This window comes from Hyalella azteca, unplaced genomic scaffold (genome assembly GCF_000764305.2).
Source record: "Hyalella azteca isolate HAZT.00-mixed unplaced genomic scaffold, Hazt_2.0.2 contig654, whole genome shotgun sequence".
In the NCBI taxonomy this organism is placed as follows: domain Eukaryota; kingdom Metazoa; phylum Arthropoda; class Malacostraca; order Amphipoda; family Hyalellidae; genus Hyalella; species Hyalella azteca.
In genome coordinates, this window is record NW_025930993.1 from 259797 (window position 1) to 280482 (window position 20686).

General features: G+C 39.3%; 1 protein-coding gene across 1 annotated transcript; it reads right to left on the reverse strand.

Moving 5' to 3' along the window:
• Positions 1-357: 357 nt before the first annotated feature.
• Positions 358-20682, reverse strand: LOC108674606 (zinc finger protein 425-like; the record flags this gene model as incomplete). Its single annotated transcript, XM_047880554.1, has 9 exons — positions 358-2351; positions 7260-7445; positions 8273-8394; positions 8682-8714; positions 18065-18365; positions 19136-19365; positions 19769-19832; positions 20259-20380; positions 20611-20682. Coding segments are annotated over 9 exons (1922 nt in total), but the record flags the coding sequence as incomplete, so codon positions are not given.
• Between the last annotated feature and the right edge of the window lie 4 nt (positions 20683-20686).

A 20686-nucleotide genomic window follows, 5' to 3' on the forward strand; every position in this document is an offset into this window, starting at 1 on the left:
CTCCTGCTAACATTCAAACAAAACTCTATTTAGAAAATTGTTCAGCTATTCATGGAACATCACTTTAGTTAGAAGATTTTTGTCCTTTCAATCTTAAAGCATCGTTAGTTTAAAGATTTTCCTCCAGCTTATCTTCTAAAATCAATCTAGTTTGTAGGTTTTTCTGCTGGACAACAGAATTCCGGAGATATTGAATAGCTGTATTATCTAACTTCTGGGAAGAGCAAGATTTTAGCAAACAAATACAATCAAGAAATGATGATCCTATAGTAGCAGAGCACTTTGATAAAAGCTGTCATCCAGATGGCAACAAATGTGTTGGATGTGAGTGCAGCTGGAGGACAACTGCTTGGTATAAGGGGCTGGACACAACCACACTCACGGCCAGCTGATGGTTGAGAATAAATATGCCGCTCAGTTCAAGGATCAAATAACAGCCCTCATAGGAATAGGGTATATTTTGTTTCAACTGCAAGGAACTGTAATGAAGTAATCAGTCCTAAATCGGCAAAAAAATTCAACATAAATTGATCCCAATTCATGAGCATGACTTTTTCTGCAAAAAAGCAACTAATAAAGATTGAATTACTTATCTTGAAACTTACATCATTACACCAGGGCAAGTTTAGCATTAACTAATCTTATATAGTAAAATAGAAGTAAATGAAATGTTGACATCAATAAAAGATATCAAATTAAACATACAAAATCAATCAGGAGCTCTGCACGGTTACTAAATTACTAGCCAATTCAACCTACACAACAATACAAGAGTGTGTTCTGCTGTCAGAAAAACCATAATTAGTTAGTAACAGTCAGTCAGTAAACCTGGGGATAACTGCAACACAGTTACACTATAGAGCATGAAATTCACTCTCACAAAGCTTTCAGACCCTCATGAAGGCTTCAAGAAAAATGGTTGCTAATATTCCAATGGACCAGTATTTGCTAATATTCCAGCAGTATTGAGAAGACACAACAAGCGAGAAACTTCATTGCTCTTTTTCATATCCACGCCGCCCCAAGCAACTGCCACCTTGAAGGGATATTGAACAGCTGAGCCCCTCTTCCTTGAAGGCAGTGAGTTGTTTGGCTGAGATACTCTACACAGCTTGGTTCTGTTGTCTAAAAAGATCAAATGTTCTGCACTTGATCCTAGTGTCTAATTTGCTCCATCCACATTAAACATGCATGTTAACACTTAGGTCAATGAAACTTTCTCTGGAAGGGGCCTGGGGTTTAGTCTCCAGACGCCTGCAGGTCTCTCCAGGCACTATCCAGAAAAAGTTTATTGACCGAACGGCGCCTTTATTGACATGGAGAAAAATTTTATTGAACGATACATTAGTGATTTACATATAACACTTCAAGCATCAAATGGGCTTTTTCTGTTGAATGCTTGCAATGAAGATGTATTTTCTAATTCCATTTTGTGGCGCCAGCCTAATCGCACACGGAGCACTTGTCTTTCTGCTGAATGTCTGCTTATGTCTTTCTGCTGAATGTTTGGACCGGAAATGACGTTTCAAGTCCCTTTTCATTGTGTAAGCATAATCACATTAAGAGCCCTGAATAGGTTTTTCTCTGGAATGCTTTCGAAGAAAATGTCTTTTCAAGTTGACTTTTGTGGTGCAAGCATAAACACACTCTGAGCATTGACAAGGTTTTTTTGTCGAATGTTTGTTTAGCACATGGCGTTCCAAGTGTGCTTTTGTGGTGCAAGCATAATCACACTCAGAGCACTGAAAAGGTTTTTCTGTGGAATGCTTGTGAAGCCAATGACTTTTCAGGTACTCTTTTGAGGAGCAAGCATAATCACATTCTGAACATTGAATAGTTTTTCTTCTTGAATGTTTGTGAAGAACATGTTTTTTCAAGTTGCCTTTTAGGGTGCAAGCATAATCACACTCCGAGCACTTAAATGGTTTTTCTATTGAATGCTTGGATAGGAAATGATTTTTCAAGTTCTGTTTTATGGTGCAAGAATATTCACAATCAGAGCACCGAAAAGGTTTTTCAGTTGAATGCTTGAGAAGAAAATGGCTTTTCAAGTACCTCTTTGCAGTGCAAGCATAATCACACTCAGAGCACTGAAAAGGTTTTTCTTCTGAATGTATTGCATAAATGTGGTGCTGTAGTTCACTCCCTGAAGTAGAGGTGTGTTCCGAGCAGCGGCGAGGTCCTGAAGCAGGATGTTCCAGATCAAGGTGCTGCTGCAGTTTGCCTGCACCTGCAGGCACCAATCCACGATGGGAACACCCAAGTCTGATGTGTTGCTTCGAGCTGCATGCCCCAGAGACATCAGTGCCACCAGGAGGGTCTCCTGATGCCAGTGCTGAGCCTTCGCCAAACTAATGATAAAAATACAGAGTAAAACAATTTCTCATAATAATGACATCAACAGTCACACTAAACTGTTGACTTATCAAATTGTGACAAATAGGGTACGAATTTTGGAATTTTTAACCAGTCTGTGGTGGATTGCTCAGAATTAATACTTAGTCTGAGCAAATAGGTTAGTTGCAATTATTTGGTCACAACTTCAATTCCTGCTTTAACACAATCCAAATATATCATGGCTAAATTTTGATGAAATGATCACTTTCACCACCCAACACAAAACCATAAAACCTTAAAATTTAATGACATACCAAGTGTCTTCTCATCACCATCATATAGATAATACAAGGTCTAACTACACCTGCCCAATCTGGACCTTGATCACTTTACCACTAACTTCACTTGCCTCCAAGCCGTTCAAAATGCCACCCAGCACACATTAACTGGTTGCCACGACACAATATGAAGACAGCATCATAACTCTGAATGTCAAATGCGATGTCACCTAACTACTGCAATTTTTCTGACCATAACAGTCCAGCCATCAAATCACATGACTAAACCACCAACCCAACAACATGAAAGACACTCTGAACACCAAAAATATCAATGTAAATCAGCCAGTACTACCAATCAACATCACCAGTGCAAAGTGCTACCTTTAGAACAGCCAGTAACAGCCTCCACACCAGTACCATCTACTAGAGCTGCAGTGGTGAGAGACCTTGTTTCTTGCACCGTTTTTTGGGGGGAAGCTCAGCTCTGGGCTAACTCTGCCATTCATTCAATAATGGCTGATAAATGAGGACCTGGCTTGTGCAGGGTGTTGTGTTACAGTGTTATGCAAAAAGAGTTCTACTGGATCAGCAAGCAACTGATGGTAGACAACTACCTGTGGCCTTAGTGCCTTGAAAACTGACCTATCACCCCACACTAACCTAGTGGCCAGTGGCCACTACCAGGATGGGCTATTGCAACAACAACGTCATTGACTCATACTAGGCACCTGTACTTCCTGGCAGCTGGCTTCCTTAACTCCCAAAAATGAACAAATCCAAACTTACCATCCCAGATCTACATGACGGAATCTGGCACAACTTCGTTCTGATAACTGCATTCTTCTAAGCAATAATAATATCAGAATCAACAACAACATTTTCAACATACACAGGTACTGCCAACTCATTGAAGAGACCCAACTCTGGTTATATGTTGGCTGCAGCCTTTCCTGGACCAGGGCCACAATGACACCAACCTTATTTACAGAATTACTGAGCTGAACATAATCTTTACATTTTGCTATAAAGATTGTATTTCGCTGCCTTAATTCTCAATATTATACAACTATATTTGTTTCCTTTATGATGGTACTTATAGGCCATGTCATGCCATGTAAGGAAAAACCAGCTCTGTAATATGTATGGGAAGTAAGTTCACCCAAGGAGACCATGGACAACTTCAGGATATAACTAATGTCAGGAACCCAAGCCTTTGTCCCATGTTGTGATTTGTTGATTATTACCAATTTTCCCCTCCCTTGATGTGATCCCAGACACATGAGCAGAGTGAGGGTGTTACATTTCATGTAACGGGTTCAATTGCATTACCTCATCTTCCTACACTGTATGAACTAGATATCTTATTCCAGGATATTATCCTTGCTTAAGAGAAATTAAATGTATGGCTATGTATTTCAAATGATTAAAAATCATTATAGTTTACTAGCAGGATTAAAGTGCAAGGTTAAAATGAAATCTGTTGCCAGTCTCACTACCAACACTTATCAACTGAACTGATCAAGTCTTTCATCATAGATATGTAGAAATATCATTCATTTGTAGAAAATGCGTGATGAACGAGACGTGGATGAAAGAAGGCATGAGAGTGTGCAAGATATTCTAGCATTAGTGAGCAATAGGCCTAACATGAATGGGTCTCTCTGTTCCACTCAGACGCGGTTATCCTCAACTCCCCTCAATCCCTCTACTCCCTCCCCCGCATTCCTTACTGCTGCCCGACGCAGTACCCCGCCAACCCCAACCCTTAACCGCAGCGTTGCACCTCCCCTCTCCCCTGTAAATGCCTCGAACAGCAGGCATTTAACTGTTAAGAAACGCGTTTGCTGGAGATATCGTCAGGGCAAGTGCGATTGGGAGATTGAAGAAAGGAGCTGTAATTATTCTCACCCAAATATGTCACAAATTTTTAACATTTGGAAGCAAAAACCAACGCGGATGCAAAAATGGGAGAGACTGTCAATACTACCATTCGTTTTTGTGCTGAAATAATATTAAAAATATAGCTCGCAAACGAGATAACTGTGGTTTTCATCACCTTGGACTCAACCTGCAGTTGAGAGGTAATGCTGAAGAGACGGGACTCTGATACTTCCTTCTCGGAACACCGGATAGATTCTAATGGAAAACTCAAAACTTCAGAAAAAAATTATTTCATGGTTAAAAAAATCCGTTCTGGGAAGGGCAAATCTATCGTAATCAAACAGGGCAGTTCCAATAATTACCGCACCGGCCAACACAACCTACCGGAGTGAAGAAGAACAAAGAAGACTCGATTTCAGTTGCAGTAATTTTTTAGGCCTACAGAGGCAAGTAGATCAGATTCAACAACAAATGCAGCAGCTGTTGATATTGCACTAACAGCAGCAGAAATCACAGCAACAAATGCAACAGTTGCTGAGCCAGAGACCTCTGGCAGTGTCTGTGTTGCAACTAAACTAAGAACGCATTGAAAAGAAGAATCTGGCATCATGATAGCTAACATAGAGGGGCTGTTCCCAAGAAAAAAAGCCACAAGATCGTCGTACTTAAAGAAATTGCTGTGACAGAAGGAATAATAATGCTTGCCTTAACCGAGTCACACCTAATAGAGGATATCCAAGATGGAGAAATTGAGATGAAAGGCTTTCAACATTATCAAGCAGACCAAAAAGAAGGGAGGAAAAAAGGAGGCGTTATAGTCTGCCTCAGAAACTCCCTCGCGGCAAAATCAGTTACCCTGCATTTAGGCTCCAATGGGTATGTGTAACATGTTATACTATACAACTCCTATCTCCAACTGTGCAGAGCTATCATATACCGACCGCCCGACTGCACGCCAGAAAAATTCAACGAAAATCTCAAGAGAATAAAAACAGAGGTGACCAACTTGGGTGAACCTTCCCCAAATATTGTGGTTGCGGGGGATTTTAACTACCACATACGATGGCCACACTTGGACTGTTTAGGACGGCGCAGAGATCAGGTCAGAAACCAGGCAACACAGCTACTTTGATTCGCTAGGGAGCATTGAGAGAAGGAAACGTTCCTAGTGACCTAAAGTTAGGGCTAATAACCCCAATCTACAAAGGAGATGCGAGAGACAAACCCCAAAATTACAGGCCGGTTACATTAACATCACACTTAATCAAAGTATTTGAGAAGGTTGTTGCCAGAAGGTTGGTGCAGTACATGGAGGAAGCTGACCTTTTCAACAGTAGGCAACACGGTTTTAGACGAAATCGCTTCTGTTTGTCTCAGTTATTGGAGCATCACCGCCAAATCCTGGCCCTACCGGAGGAGGGGGCTGGGATGGACGTGGTTATTTGGACTTCGCGAAAGCGATTGACAAAGTTGACCATGGAGTGCTCTTCAGAAAAATAAGGCTACTGGGGGTCGGAGGTGATTGCTGGCATGGATCCACAGCTTCCTAACAGAAAGTCTACAAGTTGTCGTTGTAGGAGGCTCGAGATCGAGCAAGGCTAGGGTGAAGAGAGGAGAACCACAGGGAACGGTACTTGGCCCAATCCACTTCCTCATTCACATCGCCGGCACAGATGTGACAGTGAACCACGCCTCTGCATCCTCATTCGCGGACGACACCAGGATACTAATGACCATAACGGACAGGAGTGACTGCGAGAGGTTGCAAGAAGACATCTCTGCAATATATGACTGGGCCCAAGTGAACAACATGCAGTTCAACGGGACCAAGTTTGAGATTCTGAGATACAGAGGTAGCGGAAGTGCTGGTATGGAGCACCTCTACCTAGCACCTGACAAATCGGAAATAGAAGAGAAGCGACTTGTTCCCGATCTAGGAGTGTTGACGAATAACCAGGTCAATTTTGGTGATCGCATAACGGCAATAACCGCAAGAGGTAGGCGACAGATGGGGTGGATCTGGCGGACGTTCAGAACAAGAGATGCGGAACCAATGATCACACTCTTTAGAGCCTTTGTAATACCAATCCTTGAATACTGCTGCCAGCTCTGGACACCGTTCACACTTTGCGCAGTTTGGCAACTGGAGGGTGTCCAGCAAAAATTCACTTCCAGGATCAGAGGGATGGAAGAGTTGAACTACTGGGAGAGGTTGAAGCACCTAGGTTTGTAGGTCTGTACTCACTGCAGAGAAGATGGAAGAGGTATGTCATTCTGTATATATGGAAAATGATAACCGGAATGGCACCAGACTTCGAGAGCGAGACCTTCAGGATTGAGACATATCATAACGAAAGAAGGGGGACACTATGCAAGATCCCCCCACTACGTAACAGATCTGCAGTCAGATTTCAATCCCAGCGGGAAGGAAAACGTTCCGTGACAGGGCCGAGGCTTTTTAACGTCCTACCAAAGGAACTAAGAGAAGGGGAATTCATCCTGGAGACCTTCATAAGACGACTGGACGTGTTCCTGGGCACAATCCCTGATCGACCTCCACAGCAATACCACCAGCAGCAAGCAACTGCATCGTGCATCAGCTGGCCCAAATGAGGGCGGATTTCATACTACTATTTCATACAATAATACCAACAATAAAACAAAACATTGATAATTACAAATGATCAGGGAAATCTTTCAAAAATTTGTGGCATAGTGTAAATTAGGGAAAGCTCAAACAGCGTCTTCAAATATAAATACCTGATTTAATGACAGAGCAGAAATGTCTTGTGAGGAGTTTGGGAGGGCGTCACGAGCCTCAACCTGAGCTTCCGTCTTGCACGGCACACAAGATGAAGGTGTAAGTGCTGGGCTTAGATGTTCAGTTGAACAAGACTGGGGAGAAGTGAAGAACAAAGTTGATGTTGCTGCCGTGATGTGTGCATTCTACAAGGAAAGATATGGTATGCAACTCTTGTGATATTCTGGGGAAAAGTGGAGGACAATGTTGATGTGGCTGGAATGGTGAGTGTTTTTTTCAGGAAGGCATAGGATTCTCTGCAAGTTCATAATTTCTCACTGTACATAACAAATTACCTTCAAATTACTTCTTTATCAATGCGGTATGATGCAAATATTGCACTTGCCAGTTTTCAAATTAAATTATATGTAAAATATAAGCGGAAATTTCAGCAGCAAGTGCACACTCTTATCAAGATTTCATTGAATCAAATTGGCATTAGTAAATGTTGCAAGCCCTTCTACACATTGTATATATGTTGCATCATTCAAGTTAAAAACTTACATCAATTCATAGGAATGTTCTTCAGTTCTCTTCTTTGAAATTCTGTGCTATACTCTAATTTAAAAGAATTTGAAGAAAATTTTGACAGTTTTATATGGTTACTGCCAATAAGGGCTATCGCATTATCATTTGACCACAGACAACTACATAAAAAATGATGAGTTTGGATTTAGAATAGAAAACCTGATGCAGATAGAACTTCCCATAACTTCTAAGTAATTATTGAATTAAGAAGAGGGTTTTTCACAACTAATTATTATTGCTTTATATTCCATACTTGATACTGGGTTTGATTTGTCTTTTGATCAGAGAGATTTGTCTTCTGATACCTTCTTAAGATTTGTCTTCTGAAGCCTAACTTGAAGGTTTGATTACATAAATAGGATTCTGCTCATTCTTTTTCATGGAAATCTGTGTATGAATTTCATATGCTATGCTGAACATTTATTTGCATATCAACTTTACCTACCTCATTTCCATATAAAAATGGTTCCTCTTTGATGGAAACTTCTTCAGTTTTATCCTCAGGCTCCTCCTTGATGTAGATAACAGAAGCTGGTAGGACTAGTGGAGACTCAACCTGTTCCAAGGCTGTAAAATAAATACATAGATGTACTGGTACCATTGAATTATGGAGCAAGTGATCTCACAATGCATATAATGCTTACCAAATGATTGGGTCATGCAATCTTCAGGCAAAAAAATAATTATCATTCAGATGAGTGACACTCATGAGGTGGCATATTTCCACACAATGTTACCAAATTTTATATTGAAGCACCCAAGATATAAATACAGATGAATATTAATTCACATAAGCCCAGCTCTTCCACAGCACAATAGCAACTTATTATTGAGGCCCATGGAATCTGGCTTACCTTCTGACTTCACTTTGCTGCCACCAGGAGACGCTTGAGTGAGGCTATGCTCAGGGCATCTGCCACTCCTGACTGCAGCATTGGAGAGTTGGTGTGGCACAACACTGCATTCTTTGGTTATGGATGCCATTGCCAAATGTGATGATAATTATGCATCACCAACGTTGAAGTTTTTAATCTATTATGTAAACAGTAATGGTAATATCACTGGGAAAATCATGGAAATTTTATAGAGTGCCAGAGGTGCTCAAAAGAAGGTATTAATTTCAACATTCTCAACAAAATTGACTTGTCCCAAGTTACTCAAGCACACAATGGCTCGTTTGATGCAATAAAACTCATTGATGCCCATAACTTGGCAACATTTTAATGTGAAATATTTGGATTTGTATCAATGTTGCATATTAACATATCAATATATATATTGCTATGTGTATATCAATATTTGTATATATGCATAACAGTACTCACATTGCTTTGTTTATATAAATATTTGTGATATTTCACATATACTATTTTTGATTAGGTTGCCAGAACTTTAGACATTAATATAGATATGAGCTTGTAATAATCCTAAATTTACAAATGGTGAATATTTTCCAAGAATTAAAAGTTTGAATCAAAAAGACTTATTATATATGGTAATAGTTAGTGCATAAGTAGTAATTTCAGTGACTCCACACTCCTGCCTTTTCTGTCATCTTGTCTCCCTTCAAACTCATGTCTAGTCCCATGCACTTTATACAAATCACTAAATCTCTTCTGTCAAGTGTTATTCCTATACTGGCTATTTGCAAATGTTTTATACTACAAGGTAATATTGTTCTTTTCAGGCTGGAATAATGCCTAGTTACATCAGAAATATTGTCTCATGGTATTTGTGTTATCTTGAGAGAACTTAACATCAGTATCCCATAGAACACAAGTTGCATACAGCGATCATACAAAATAAGACAAATGCCTAACATTTTGATTCAATAACTTTTTAACATGTGATATTGAATGATAAAAACTTGACACGTTTTAATTTAAGCATCTCATCTCTGTCATTTGGCCTCCCACTACAATCATCAGACATACCGTCAATGCCAATAACTTTGCCACAGAACTCAGGGTGGCCCAGTGGTTGAAGTTCAGAGTAGCAAGATTGGAGCAGAGAGGTGCAGGTTTGATCCCAGCTCTGTGCGCCAGTTTCTGTTCAGAATCGGCAAGGAGGCCTGGCGGTTAAGCCAAGAAAATTTGATGCAGTGAGTACCGAATTCAAGCCCACAACGAGCTGTCAATGTTCTACAATGTAAAGAAGGCCTACGGCATAATAAATACTGAAATTGCTAAATTATATTATTTTAACGGCCATTTGGCAGACTTCATTGAAAAGTCTTTTCATAGGCCACACTTAGAAGCTAAATGTGCTAGAGACACTGGTGTTTTTTTACATAGATTCGAAGGCTTTGTTAGGCAATTAGCACACATCCCAGCCAGCCTGAGCACACCTTCCAGGCTTAGCACAACTGGGATTTTAAACACCACTTCACCTCACTTTTAGATCTTTTTACACTTTAGCACTTCCACTAGCCAGTGCAGCAGTAAATTGTGAAAAAAAGTACAATTCAATTAGGCTTTGCAGAACATTCACGGCCTGATCACCATATTGCAGCTGAGTAAACATTTCCCTGAGAGTACAGATCACAGCAGAGCTTCTTCTCATTGGGGCATCAAAACTGCAGAGAGCTGAGGAAAAATCCCAGGGAAGTGAGAGGCCCTCCTGCCTTGTGCGGAATAAAATGTTTGATTGTGCCCTCCACATGACATGTCTCACTATTACTTGATTTGACTTGATGTCCTGTGATAGAAGCAACAGGAACCAAATGGCAGGCCAAAAAGTTATTTTTGGCAAAGTCATCATCATGGGCAGCAACTTGCAATGGATAACAGAAGTTCTTATAGGCCTACACTGAATTCTGCGTATTCTTCTCAGACTTCTCCAGTGGTTGATGGTAACATGGTGTTTATATACTCCAAGCTAATATGCTCTTTTTAATTTTAAGGTTTCTAGCCACAACCTCAAAGCACTTGTATTCAAAGAGATTTGCAGGAGTAGGGGAGCACCACAGTTTGCCTTTAGCTCTATATCTCAGCACTATGGCCTTAGAGCACTCATCATTTTACCAAGATGTGGAGAAGGGACAGTTTTTCCCGAGCTACATGACACAGAGAGAAAGACTGCCTGCAAAATTTAATTCGATAAAGGTACATCGGCGCTGTTAGCCTCTCCAGGACCGTACACAGACACAACCAGTTTATTGTCAAGAAGTTGCTGATAGCATGGCTAGGTTGTTTGTATAGTTTCTTCCAAACTGGAGTCATTTCAGAGGATTTACATATTTCAATCCCAATATAAAAAATGGAAATTTTGATCTATAGATATAAAAAATTGTCTTGTGCATTCTCAGCCCTGTGGCACAAAGACAGACATCTGCTTTACTCTTGTATAAATAAAGCTTTATTTCTGTGAGTTTCCCATGTCAGCCATTGCAGTTAAGTTGCAATATTTCTAATCCTAATTCTATTCTGTGTTGATGGGTCAACTGCTGGGATTTTAGTGAGTAGCTCATTAAAATTGAGGTGAACTATCAGCAATCTTACTTCTAAGTTGCTCCTTAGCTCATCCACCTTGCTTGAAAACCACATTAGTTAAGTGGGAGGTGATGGATTGAAAAGAAAAATCATGCATCCAACTGACATCTGATCAGCTGCCTCTTTGGGCAGCAGGAAATCCAAGACACAAACTTCGGAAGATGCTCCCACAACCTGATCATGAGCAGAAATACCACTACTGGCAGACAGCCACTCTCTGTGTAGAGACTCACCAACCTCCTGCTCAAAGCATTTCACAGAAGGCTAATCAGAAGCAGGGATCTCTCCTTAGTACTTTCACTTAGTAGATCAAGTTTGAACACCCCATTTATGAATTTTCCCAATTTGACTGACAACTCAGTAAATGACCCACAATTAGTCTCCTCAATACCTACATTTCTCACTAGAAGCTAGCTCCTCCCTCATAACTTTTCTAAAGTCTGCTAACTAACTTTTACTAGTTTGAATTTCTAACAGTGACAGCTGAAGTATTACTACATTTAGCAGCTTTTAGATCGGTCTACAAGCTTTTCTGGACTCAGATCTTTGTTTGGAGACAAAGTCTGAGTTTGGTGTATCTATAGGAATTGTCACAGTAGAAAGAGCCCCTGGTAAAGTTCAAGAAGGAGATAAGCTTGCCAAAGGAATAGAATGAGGAACGCTTGACATTGCATCTTACTGATTTGGAACCAGTCTGTGTTCATCTATCTTGACTTCTTTCACAGCCTGAGCATAGGAACGGCTACCGTCAAACGGGGTAAAAAGGGACGGGCGGGGTAAATCGGAATGCGCATCACACATTTCGTAGAAATGTTGTAGCAGCTAAACTAATGAAAATATTGCAAAACTAAAAATAGTGGCGTAAACTTCAACATTTTTACTATCTATTATGTATAAAGCCAGTCAAGAAATCAAACATTTACTATCTCCAAAAATTGCTGAAAAAAGTGTGAAAAGTGCGATTTTGGAAAAGTACATCTGCTAAGGTCTGGAGCAAAAAAAAATATTTGCCATATTAAAAAAATTTTACTAACATAAAAGTTGCACCCAGTGTTGGCTTGAAAATGTAATTGACAGATTTAAGATAGCAGCTTTTTCCACATGGCAGGGCTACTCGGGACACCCCCCCCCCGGGGTAATTAGGGACACCTGTAAAAATGCATTTACAGTAGAACCTCAGTTAGCAAAGGTTCCAGTTAACAAAAAATTGATTAACAACAAAGAATTTTGATTACATTTACCTCGCTCAGTGAAAAAAAATTCACTTATCAACAAAATTAGTGCATCATCAGTTGTCACAAAATTGTACATAGAATGCTATATATAGAATTGTGCACCAGGCATCATAGAATGAAAAGTAATTGACCTAAACTATGATTCATTTCTCCAAAACATATGATGGTTGTCACTAAAACATCATTTTCTGTTTCAGGTATGTTTTTCACGATCTTTTTTGTTATAGTGAAATCACTTGACTCAATTAAAATTGCGCGAAATTACAAACCATCATGTAAGCTTACAGATACAGAAGAAATGCTACATGGCTGCTGATATGAAGCTTGCAGTTGACAATGTCGTTGTCAATGCTCAATGGCATGTCCATGGATACAGTAATATCACATTACTACTATGGTAATTAATGAATGTGGTAAATAATATCAATAAAGGAAAAACAAGTAAAAATCACAGAAAATGTCATTTATATTACATCTACATCATCTACAATGGAAGAGGAGGACTTCAAAGTACTGGTAGTAATGGATGAGTACACTCTGCATGCTTCAAACGTTTTAAAATTAACTTTTATTGCAAGTGTACCGGATAACCCCGTTCCCAGGGGTAAATCGGGATGGTTTTATTTTGCGTCTGGCACCTTACGAATAGCATATGGAATATTTTTAAAGATGCCATTGGATAGCCCTCGCAAGAGTTATAAAATCAGCCTAAACTTGTTTCTGATATGTTTCATGGTAAGAAGTTATTAACAAAAAACGCTCAAAACTGTCCCTTTTTACCCCGTTTGACAGTAGTAGCATGCAGCTTTTCAACTGCAGCTTTAATGATGAAAGAAAGCTCTAGAGCATTTGCTCAATGGAGACCCTTGCAGTGAGCACAGTACTTTACAGCTGATGTACACATTGAATGTTTGTTGAGACCTGCACATATATGGCATCTCCTGGGAGAATCATTATCTTCAGTGCTCCAAATTTTGACACTTACCTATATCGTCTTGTTACAGCAGCCACAGAATGCCTTCAAGAGTAAGATACTTACCAAATTTTTACCCCTGCTGGACAAAGTTTGTCCCTCAAACATGATCTTTAGGGTGACAGAGGGCTCATGAATTCCAATTTGGGTCCTGGATAGGCAAGTAATATCTGCAACAATATCTCCAGAATTTGTAACTTCCAGTATGTCCTTGACCTAAAAACTGGGATTAATTGGGCCCAAAGTTACACAAACTTGTATATCAGAGCCAGGTTGATAACTGTGAACTGCTTATTATCCAATTTTTGGGACCGAGAAATATTTGGACATCTGACCACTGAATGAAGGAGACTCCAATTGTCCAATGCAATTAGCTGGCATTGAGCAGAGTGGTAAAGAAGAAAATTTTTCTTGTTCTTCTCATATTCATTTGTGAGTCCTATAAGTAGGCCAGTAAGTATCTTGGATACCAGCATCATCATACATGAGAAATTGATAAAAATATTGAGATGAGAAAATTAAAAAATTAACTGATTGTAAAAGATCTCTGTTTTGCCTTTATAGCATTGAGCGTTAGTGCAAACAATTAGATCACTAATTGTACCAAAAGATAAGCTTATAATACCCCAATCAAAACCAATTAGGTCCTTTAGAAAACTTGAGGCGCTTGATATTAGTTTCACTGTTGGTATGGCTGCATAAAGCCTCCATGTATAAGGTTAGTTGGGTTAGATACTTTTGGATGCAGTTAGCTAACCACAGCTGCTGAGCTGCATGTTTTGCATGGTGGCAAACCAGAGATTTTTTAGAATTAGTTCATTTTTAATTACCTGATTTACTAAAGATTTAAACCTTTATCTTATGTATGATAATGCTGGTGAGGTATCCATGATACTTTCCTGGTCTTTTAATGGAACTTAAAATTGAACTTGAGGAAAAAACTTAAAAACTCTCTGCCACAGCTGCACGCTTTGCTCTGTTGCTATAAATGCTCTAATTTGGCCCATCAGATTCACCATCCCTGTGCTTGCATAAGCAACTGGAGTAGCTTTAATGTTACTGTCTAGATCGGAGTCTTCAACAACAAAATTACCAGGAATATCAACGTCATTCTCTATCATTGCACACTCGGCTAATTCACCAACCTCTGCTGTACTGGAGGATGCTGGGGAACCAAACCCAGATCTAGTAAGGCAGCTAGTATCTCCCATGTCAGACAGACATCAACTCCTTGTCACATATGAAATCAAACACCTTAGAAAAAATTAGAAAAATAAAATAATCAAAGCAGACTGGCAAAACCTCTGAAGGAGACAGCCACTTGTAAAAATGCATTTTTTAATAAGTAGATAAAAAAATTAATGTCACAAACTTTGCCGGTGTTTAGAGAACATGATATACACACATGCTTCTGCCGTGAACGCAACTGACTTGCTCCAGATGCTGAAGTGCAGAGGTTTTGGGAGAATGATAGGTCTCTGTTTGGGTGCCTAATGTCACGGAAGCTCTCTCAATAATGCGGTTGGTAACTTAGTGAGATTGAGGGTGCTTGCTGCATCAGAAATTTCAAAACATGGGTTTGATTGTTGGACTCATCCTTCCCTACAGACATCTCAAATCACCACTTAGGTAAATTTTTGGTTTATTATATGTCTTGATTAGAGTGAGGATCAATTACAAAAGGAGGGAACAGCAGGCATACATAAAGAACCAAGACCAAGAAAGAAGCCAACTCACACGAGTTGAGTATTCAATTTTCATTCCTCATTCCTAGAATATCGCCTGTTATATCCCAGTTTGGAATTGCCACACTTTAATTAGAAACGTGATTAGCCTAAGGAGTGTACTTCATCAATATTGGAGTAAACTGCTATAGGTACTTAACATAGACTAGTCAGTAATAGTCATCAGACAAAAATCAAATCGAACATCTTTACTCAAAAAACTTGTACATCAGGAAAGGGGGTTTGCAAATACCCCTTAGCAAGAAACTCCTGCTACCTTGCAAAGTGAATAAAAATGGGTCTACCCACAACAGTCAGCAGAAATATTCCTAAATCAAATCACCACGATTCTATATTTGTTATCAATTATTTACCAATCAATAATTTTATTAACTTTGTATAAAGCTGTTGTGGTATAAAGCTTTTTGATGTTACAGACGGAACAAAATACATTGATACAGCCAAACTATGCATGGTCAATTATTAGTTTAGCCATGATCCGTTCTTTCCCATGAGGTCTCTTGTTTCTACTTCTCATGACAATAAAAGGAGGGTAAGAAGAAAACTAACAAAATCTGCAGCATAAAAAGTACACAGTTTTGCTAATCAGTTGTAAAGCATTCCCAAGGTTCCACCTTGTCTGAGTTAATACTTATAAATTTACCAAGCTGGAACTTTCAATGCATGAAGGGCCAAGGTGCATTACAGATCTCCACGTGGAAGCTGAAGTGACACAACCATTATATATTAGGGCAACATCTTCCCTTCACTAAAGACTCGGTGAATTTTTTAACAACTATATCATTGTCCTGGAATTTAAAAGTAAAGAAAATAGCCAAAAAGTTCACCATTTCTTATAAGAGAAAACGTTTTGGAGTCCAGCTCCATCGTCAGTTCAAAACCTAGAACAGAGGNCTTATACACATCTAGATGTGTATAAGAGACAGATTGGACACCGGGACTTTGCACTGCTCGGCATGAATACGTACGGCTGAATGAGGGGGGTGCGCAGGTATGTTCCCTGTTCTATAACTCCTGACCTTATGCAAGCCTAGTATAAAAATTGTGCAATGTCATACCGACATACACAGGTGCGCACTGCGCACAACTATATTGATAAACTAGGGATGATCGCATAAGAACAGAGAGAGGATCTTTGTACTTGAAAAACGAGCTAATTTTAAAATTGTTCACTAGCAATACATTAAGATTTACATACAGGAGGTATTTAAAGAATAGATCTTTCAACTCCTCTGCCAACGTCTCAGATGCGGGGCCAAAGTAAGGAAAAGAACAATAAACACGACTATTATCGTCACGTTCGGGAACCACCTCAGCATATTGTTTAGACAAGAATTTCTTAATTTGAGTATACACCAATTGTGAAGGAAACCCATTCAGTGAGAACATACTGCGCAAATATTCAAATTCGGTGTGCATACTATGGGAACAATATATATATATCTAGATAATGACAATAATACGCATATCTTCCGGATTCTTCACTGCTATTAGGGGGCTCAGCGTTCTGCAAGCTCGATTCGTCACCGCTATTAGGTGGCTCGACTTTCTGCACGCTTGGTTCTTCACTGCTATTAGATGGCTCAGCATTTTGCAACAACATCGATACAGCACTGTAGTAATATATAAACATGGGCTGTACTTCATCGCAATCATTAGCATTCACCATTGACATTATTAAAAGTTACTATAACAAATAAAGGAATTTTCAACTTCTATTTTAGAGACCACTTCCTGATGAGATTCAAATCTTGTTATATCCATGATAAGTAACGACTGTAATAAATCTTACCTCCATCTTTTCAATTGGAGACCTTTATTGGATCGTCGTGATAAAAGGCACAGTTTTTTCGATTTGAGAGAGAAACTCATGTTGCCGCCAGTGTCCTCGCACACGAACAATGATAGGTTGTAATCTAAACGCGCTAGCCTTTTAACACCTACCAGCCAAGAGGGTAAGGGGGTAAGGAGGCTGTCCCTCTACCCCCAAGGGAGAGGGTAGACGAGAACTATGCAACTTCACGCCAGCTGATTTATGACCATCAAGAAAGGCATCGCTAGAACGGTACGACACTTTTAACATGCTCAGGGCCAGCTTCCAAAGAAAATGGGAAATCTACAATTCAGGAGTGATGAAAAAGTATTTTGTTTGGAAATTTCTACGAAATAGAGGGTGATTCAAACATGACTTTAATACCGATCAATAGAGAATATATAGTACTACTTCCTCATGTCTCAAAAAATTAGGTAAGTCCCATCACTTGCATGTATAATGAATATCGATGTGCAACATTTTACTCTATCATAACTGAAGTTATACAAAATTTATGTAGATTTTGTAACATGTAGGGAAATTGTAAATAAATAGTTGAATGAGCACAAAAAAAATTTAGATTGATATTTCAATTACGAGTGGAGTTATAACGACTATAAGTAGTGATAGATTCTCATAGGGATCCAGCCAAGCCTGCCTGAGGGCTCACGGTTCTCAATCTCAACCTTAAGCTTTCTTTCCTGGCGCAAGCATATTTGCACTTGGAGCAGCGGAGAGTTTACACAAATGTATGTTTTTGAAGATTATGATTTTTTAGCTTGCTCTTAGTCACATAAGAATATTCACATTCTAAGCAGCCAAGACATTTTTAGATGAATGCTTATAAAGAAAATGCCTCGCCAGATGGCACTTAGTCACACAACAATATTCACATTCTGAGCAGCTAAGAGGTTTTTTAGATGTATGCTTGTAAAGAACATGCCTCTCCAGCTGGCTCTTAGTCACACAAGAATATTCACATTCTGAGCAGCCAAGAGGTTTTTTAGAGGAATGCTTATGAAGAACATGAATGTGTTTCAGAAGTTGAAGCTCTGAACCGCAGGAATATTCACAGTCAAAGCATGAGTACAGATTTGAGGATGCCTGCTCATCTGGATGGCGCTGCTGCATTTGGCAGGTAACCTTGGCATCAACCAAACCCCGCTGGGAATACGGGAGAATCTCGCTGCACTGCTGGGAGCTGGACGCTTCCGAGACGCCGCCGCTGTCACCAGCGTCTTCTGGATCTCCTGCAGGTGCGGACTGCCTCCTACCCACGTTCTGAGGGCACATTGGCAACAGGGATTTGTTACAGGAAATACATCCAAATGAATCAAAATTTTATTGGCGCTTACCTGCAACTTTGACCAAAATCTACACGAAGCTTAGCTTCAATTATTCAAAAAGTCATGGAATATAATGTAATTTTGTTGAATTGCATTTAGTAATTTTTGGTTTGTTTTTGTGTGTTCATACTGTTTTGGGCTAAATTGGACATTTTATGCGTCAAAAAGGATTATTTGATAAGCACGTCATGCTTGGATTGATTATTCTATTTAATGTTGATCTGTCACTTATAAGAACAAGGAAGAGCTTGATGGCGTTTCTGAGAGAAGGAGATGATGAAGAAATAAAGCGCTCGGCTCTCGCCATGCCCAGAATCTCACAATGAGCTGATACAGTGCGGCTCTATAAGTTTCAAAATTCTGTGTGAAGCTTTTGCACCAGATGGTACAGCTCCATGGTTGGCTTATACACCTTACTTTTAACCATCTCAGTGTATGCAGAATTTACTGGTAAAGTGAAATTGGACAATAATTTTAAACAAACAAGAAGTAACAGCAGGTCCAAATGAAGTAGGCTACAAGGTAGTATGATAATAGCAGGTTATTTTATAGTTAAATTAGCATATGAATATATCCATTAATTAGAACTTAAATGCCTGATGATAAGTGATTGAAAAAATCAACCAAGCTTATGAGGCTTTTATGAAAATCATCAAGTGATGCATTACTTTAAATTCTCAATCGTCCCAGCACACAACCACCCACCACATGTCCAGGCATGGTAGAGGAGAGCGACGCAGGACGGTGGGCTACATGTGCTTCACGAGCCTCAATTTGAGCTTCCATCTTGTCCGGCCAACCGGATGGGGGAGGTGGAGCTAGCTCATCAATATCAATAGGCTCATCCTTCACAGATATGTCCTCTTCCTCATATAGAGGCTCAATTTTGATGTTAGCTGCAACGACTTTAGGGCTCAGAGATGAGCCACTGGCCGCTGTTGTGGGATAGAATTGAAATAAAATTACATGAAGGCAAAACTGGTACCAAAATCTATAGACACATTGACGAAATCCACACAGTAATTCATTGTATGCACATAATTTTGAGCAATGCAGTCTTGTTAATATAAAGGGAAAGTCTTATATATATGTTAACCCACAGAATATAATTTTCATCTTCATAATCATATCTCAAGAAATTGGTGCGTTTTATTTCAATTGATCCTTTTTGCTGTTGATGTGATAGGGACTTTAAAAATTAGGGACTCCCATGTAAATATAATTTTTTCATGATTTTAGAAATATGAAAATACACAACAATACTTCAGGTATTTTTTTATACCACTCAAAAATCATTTCAGTGATGTCGCTATATTTTCGTTTGTTTGTGGTAAATACCTGATGGGGAAGGTGGAGCTAGCTGGCCACCACACCCAGGGCTGGGAGGCTCACGTGAACCAGCCTGACACAACAGGTGGTCACATCAGTCATGTATACTTTGATAATATCCTAATGAAGGCAAATTAGTTGCGGTGGATTTTGAGCTAATAATTCAAAATTGACCTCAAAGATAAAGTGTTAAGTGTATAATGTTACTTCAAACACTGGCATTTGCAATGAAACATTCGAATAGAATTTCAATTCAGTCATTCATCATCAAATGGTTCCCCCTAAAGAACCTCGATTTAAATGAAATATGAATGAATTGTATACAGCATGCATGGGAATCATTACACCTAACAGGGCTCAGGGAGCAGATGCGTGTCATTACAAAGTTCACTGCCAGAGACATAATCATGCAAATTTTATTAGAATGCAGAATTGTGATCAAAAACCATAAACTCAGTTATTTACATAATATAACTTTACCATAGAGAAATAACTTTACCTGATTTTCATCAATATCAATAGGCTCATCCTTCACAGATATGTCCTCCTCATATAGAGGCTCAAGCTTGATGTTAGCTACAATGACTTTAGGGCGCAGAGATGAGCCACTGGCCGCTGTTGCTGGATAGAATTGATAGAAATTACATGGAGGCAAAACTAGTACCAAAAGATATAAACATATTGACGAAATAAAAGCAGTAATTCATTGTATGCAAATAATTGGAAGCAACACAGTCTCTGATAATATAAATGGAAAGTCAAATATAAGTGATGGCCCACACAATATTATTTTTATCTACATAAATTAATCCTACCTTGGATATTGGTTCATATCTAAATGTTGAGCTTACCATTAGACTTGCATTTGCCAACACCAGAAGGCCTTAGCAGGAGAATCAGCCCAGACCACCAGCCTCTCTCAACTGC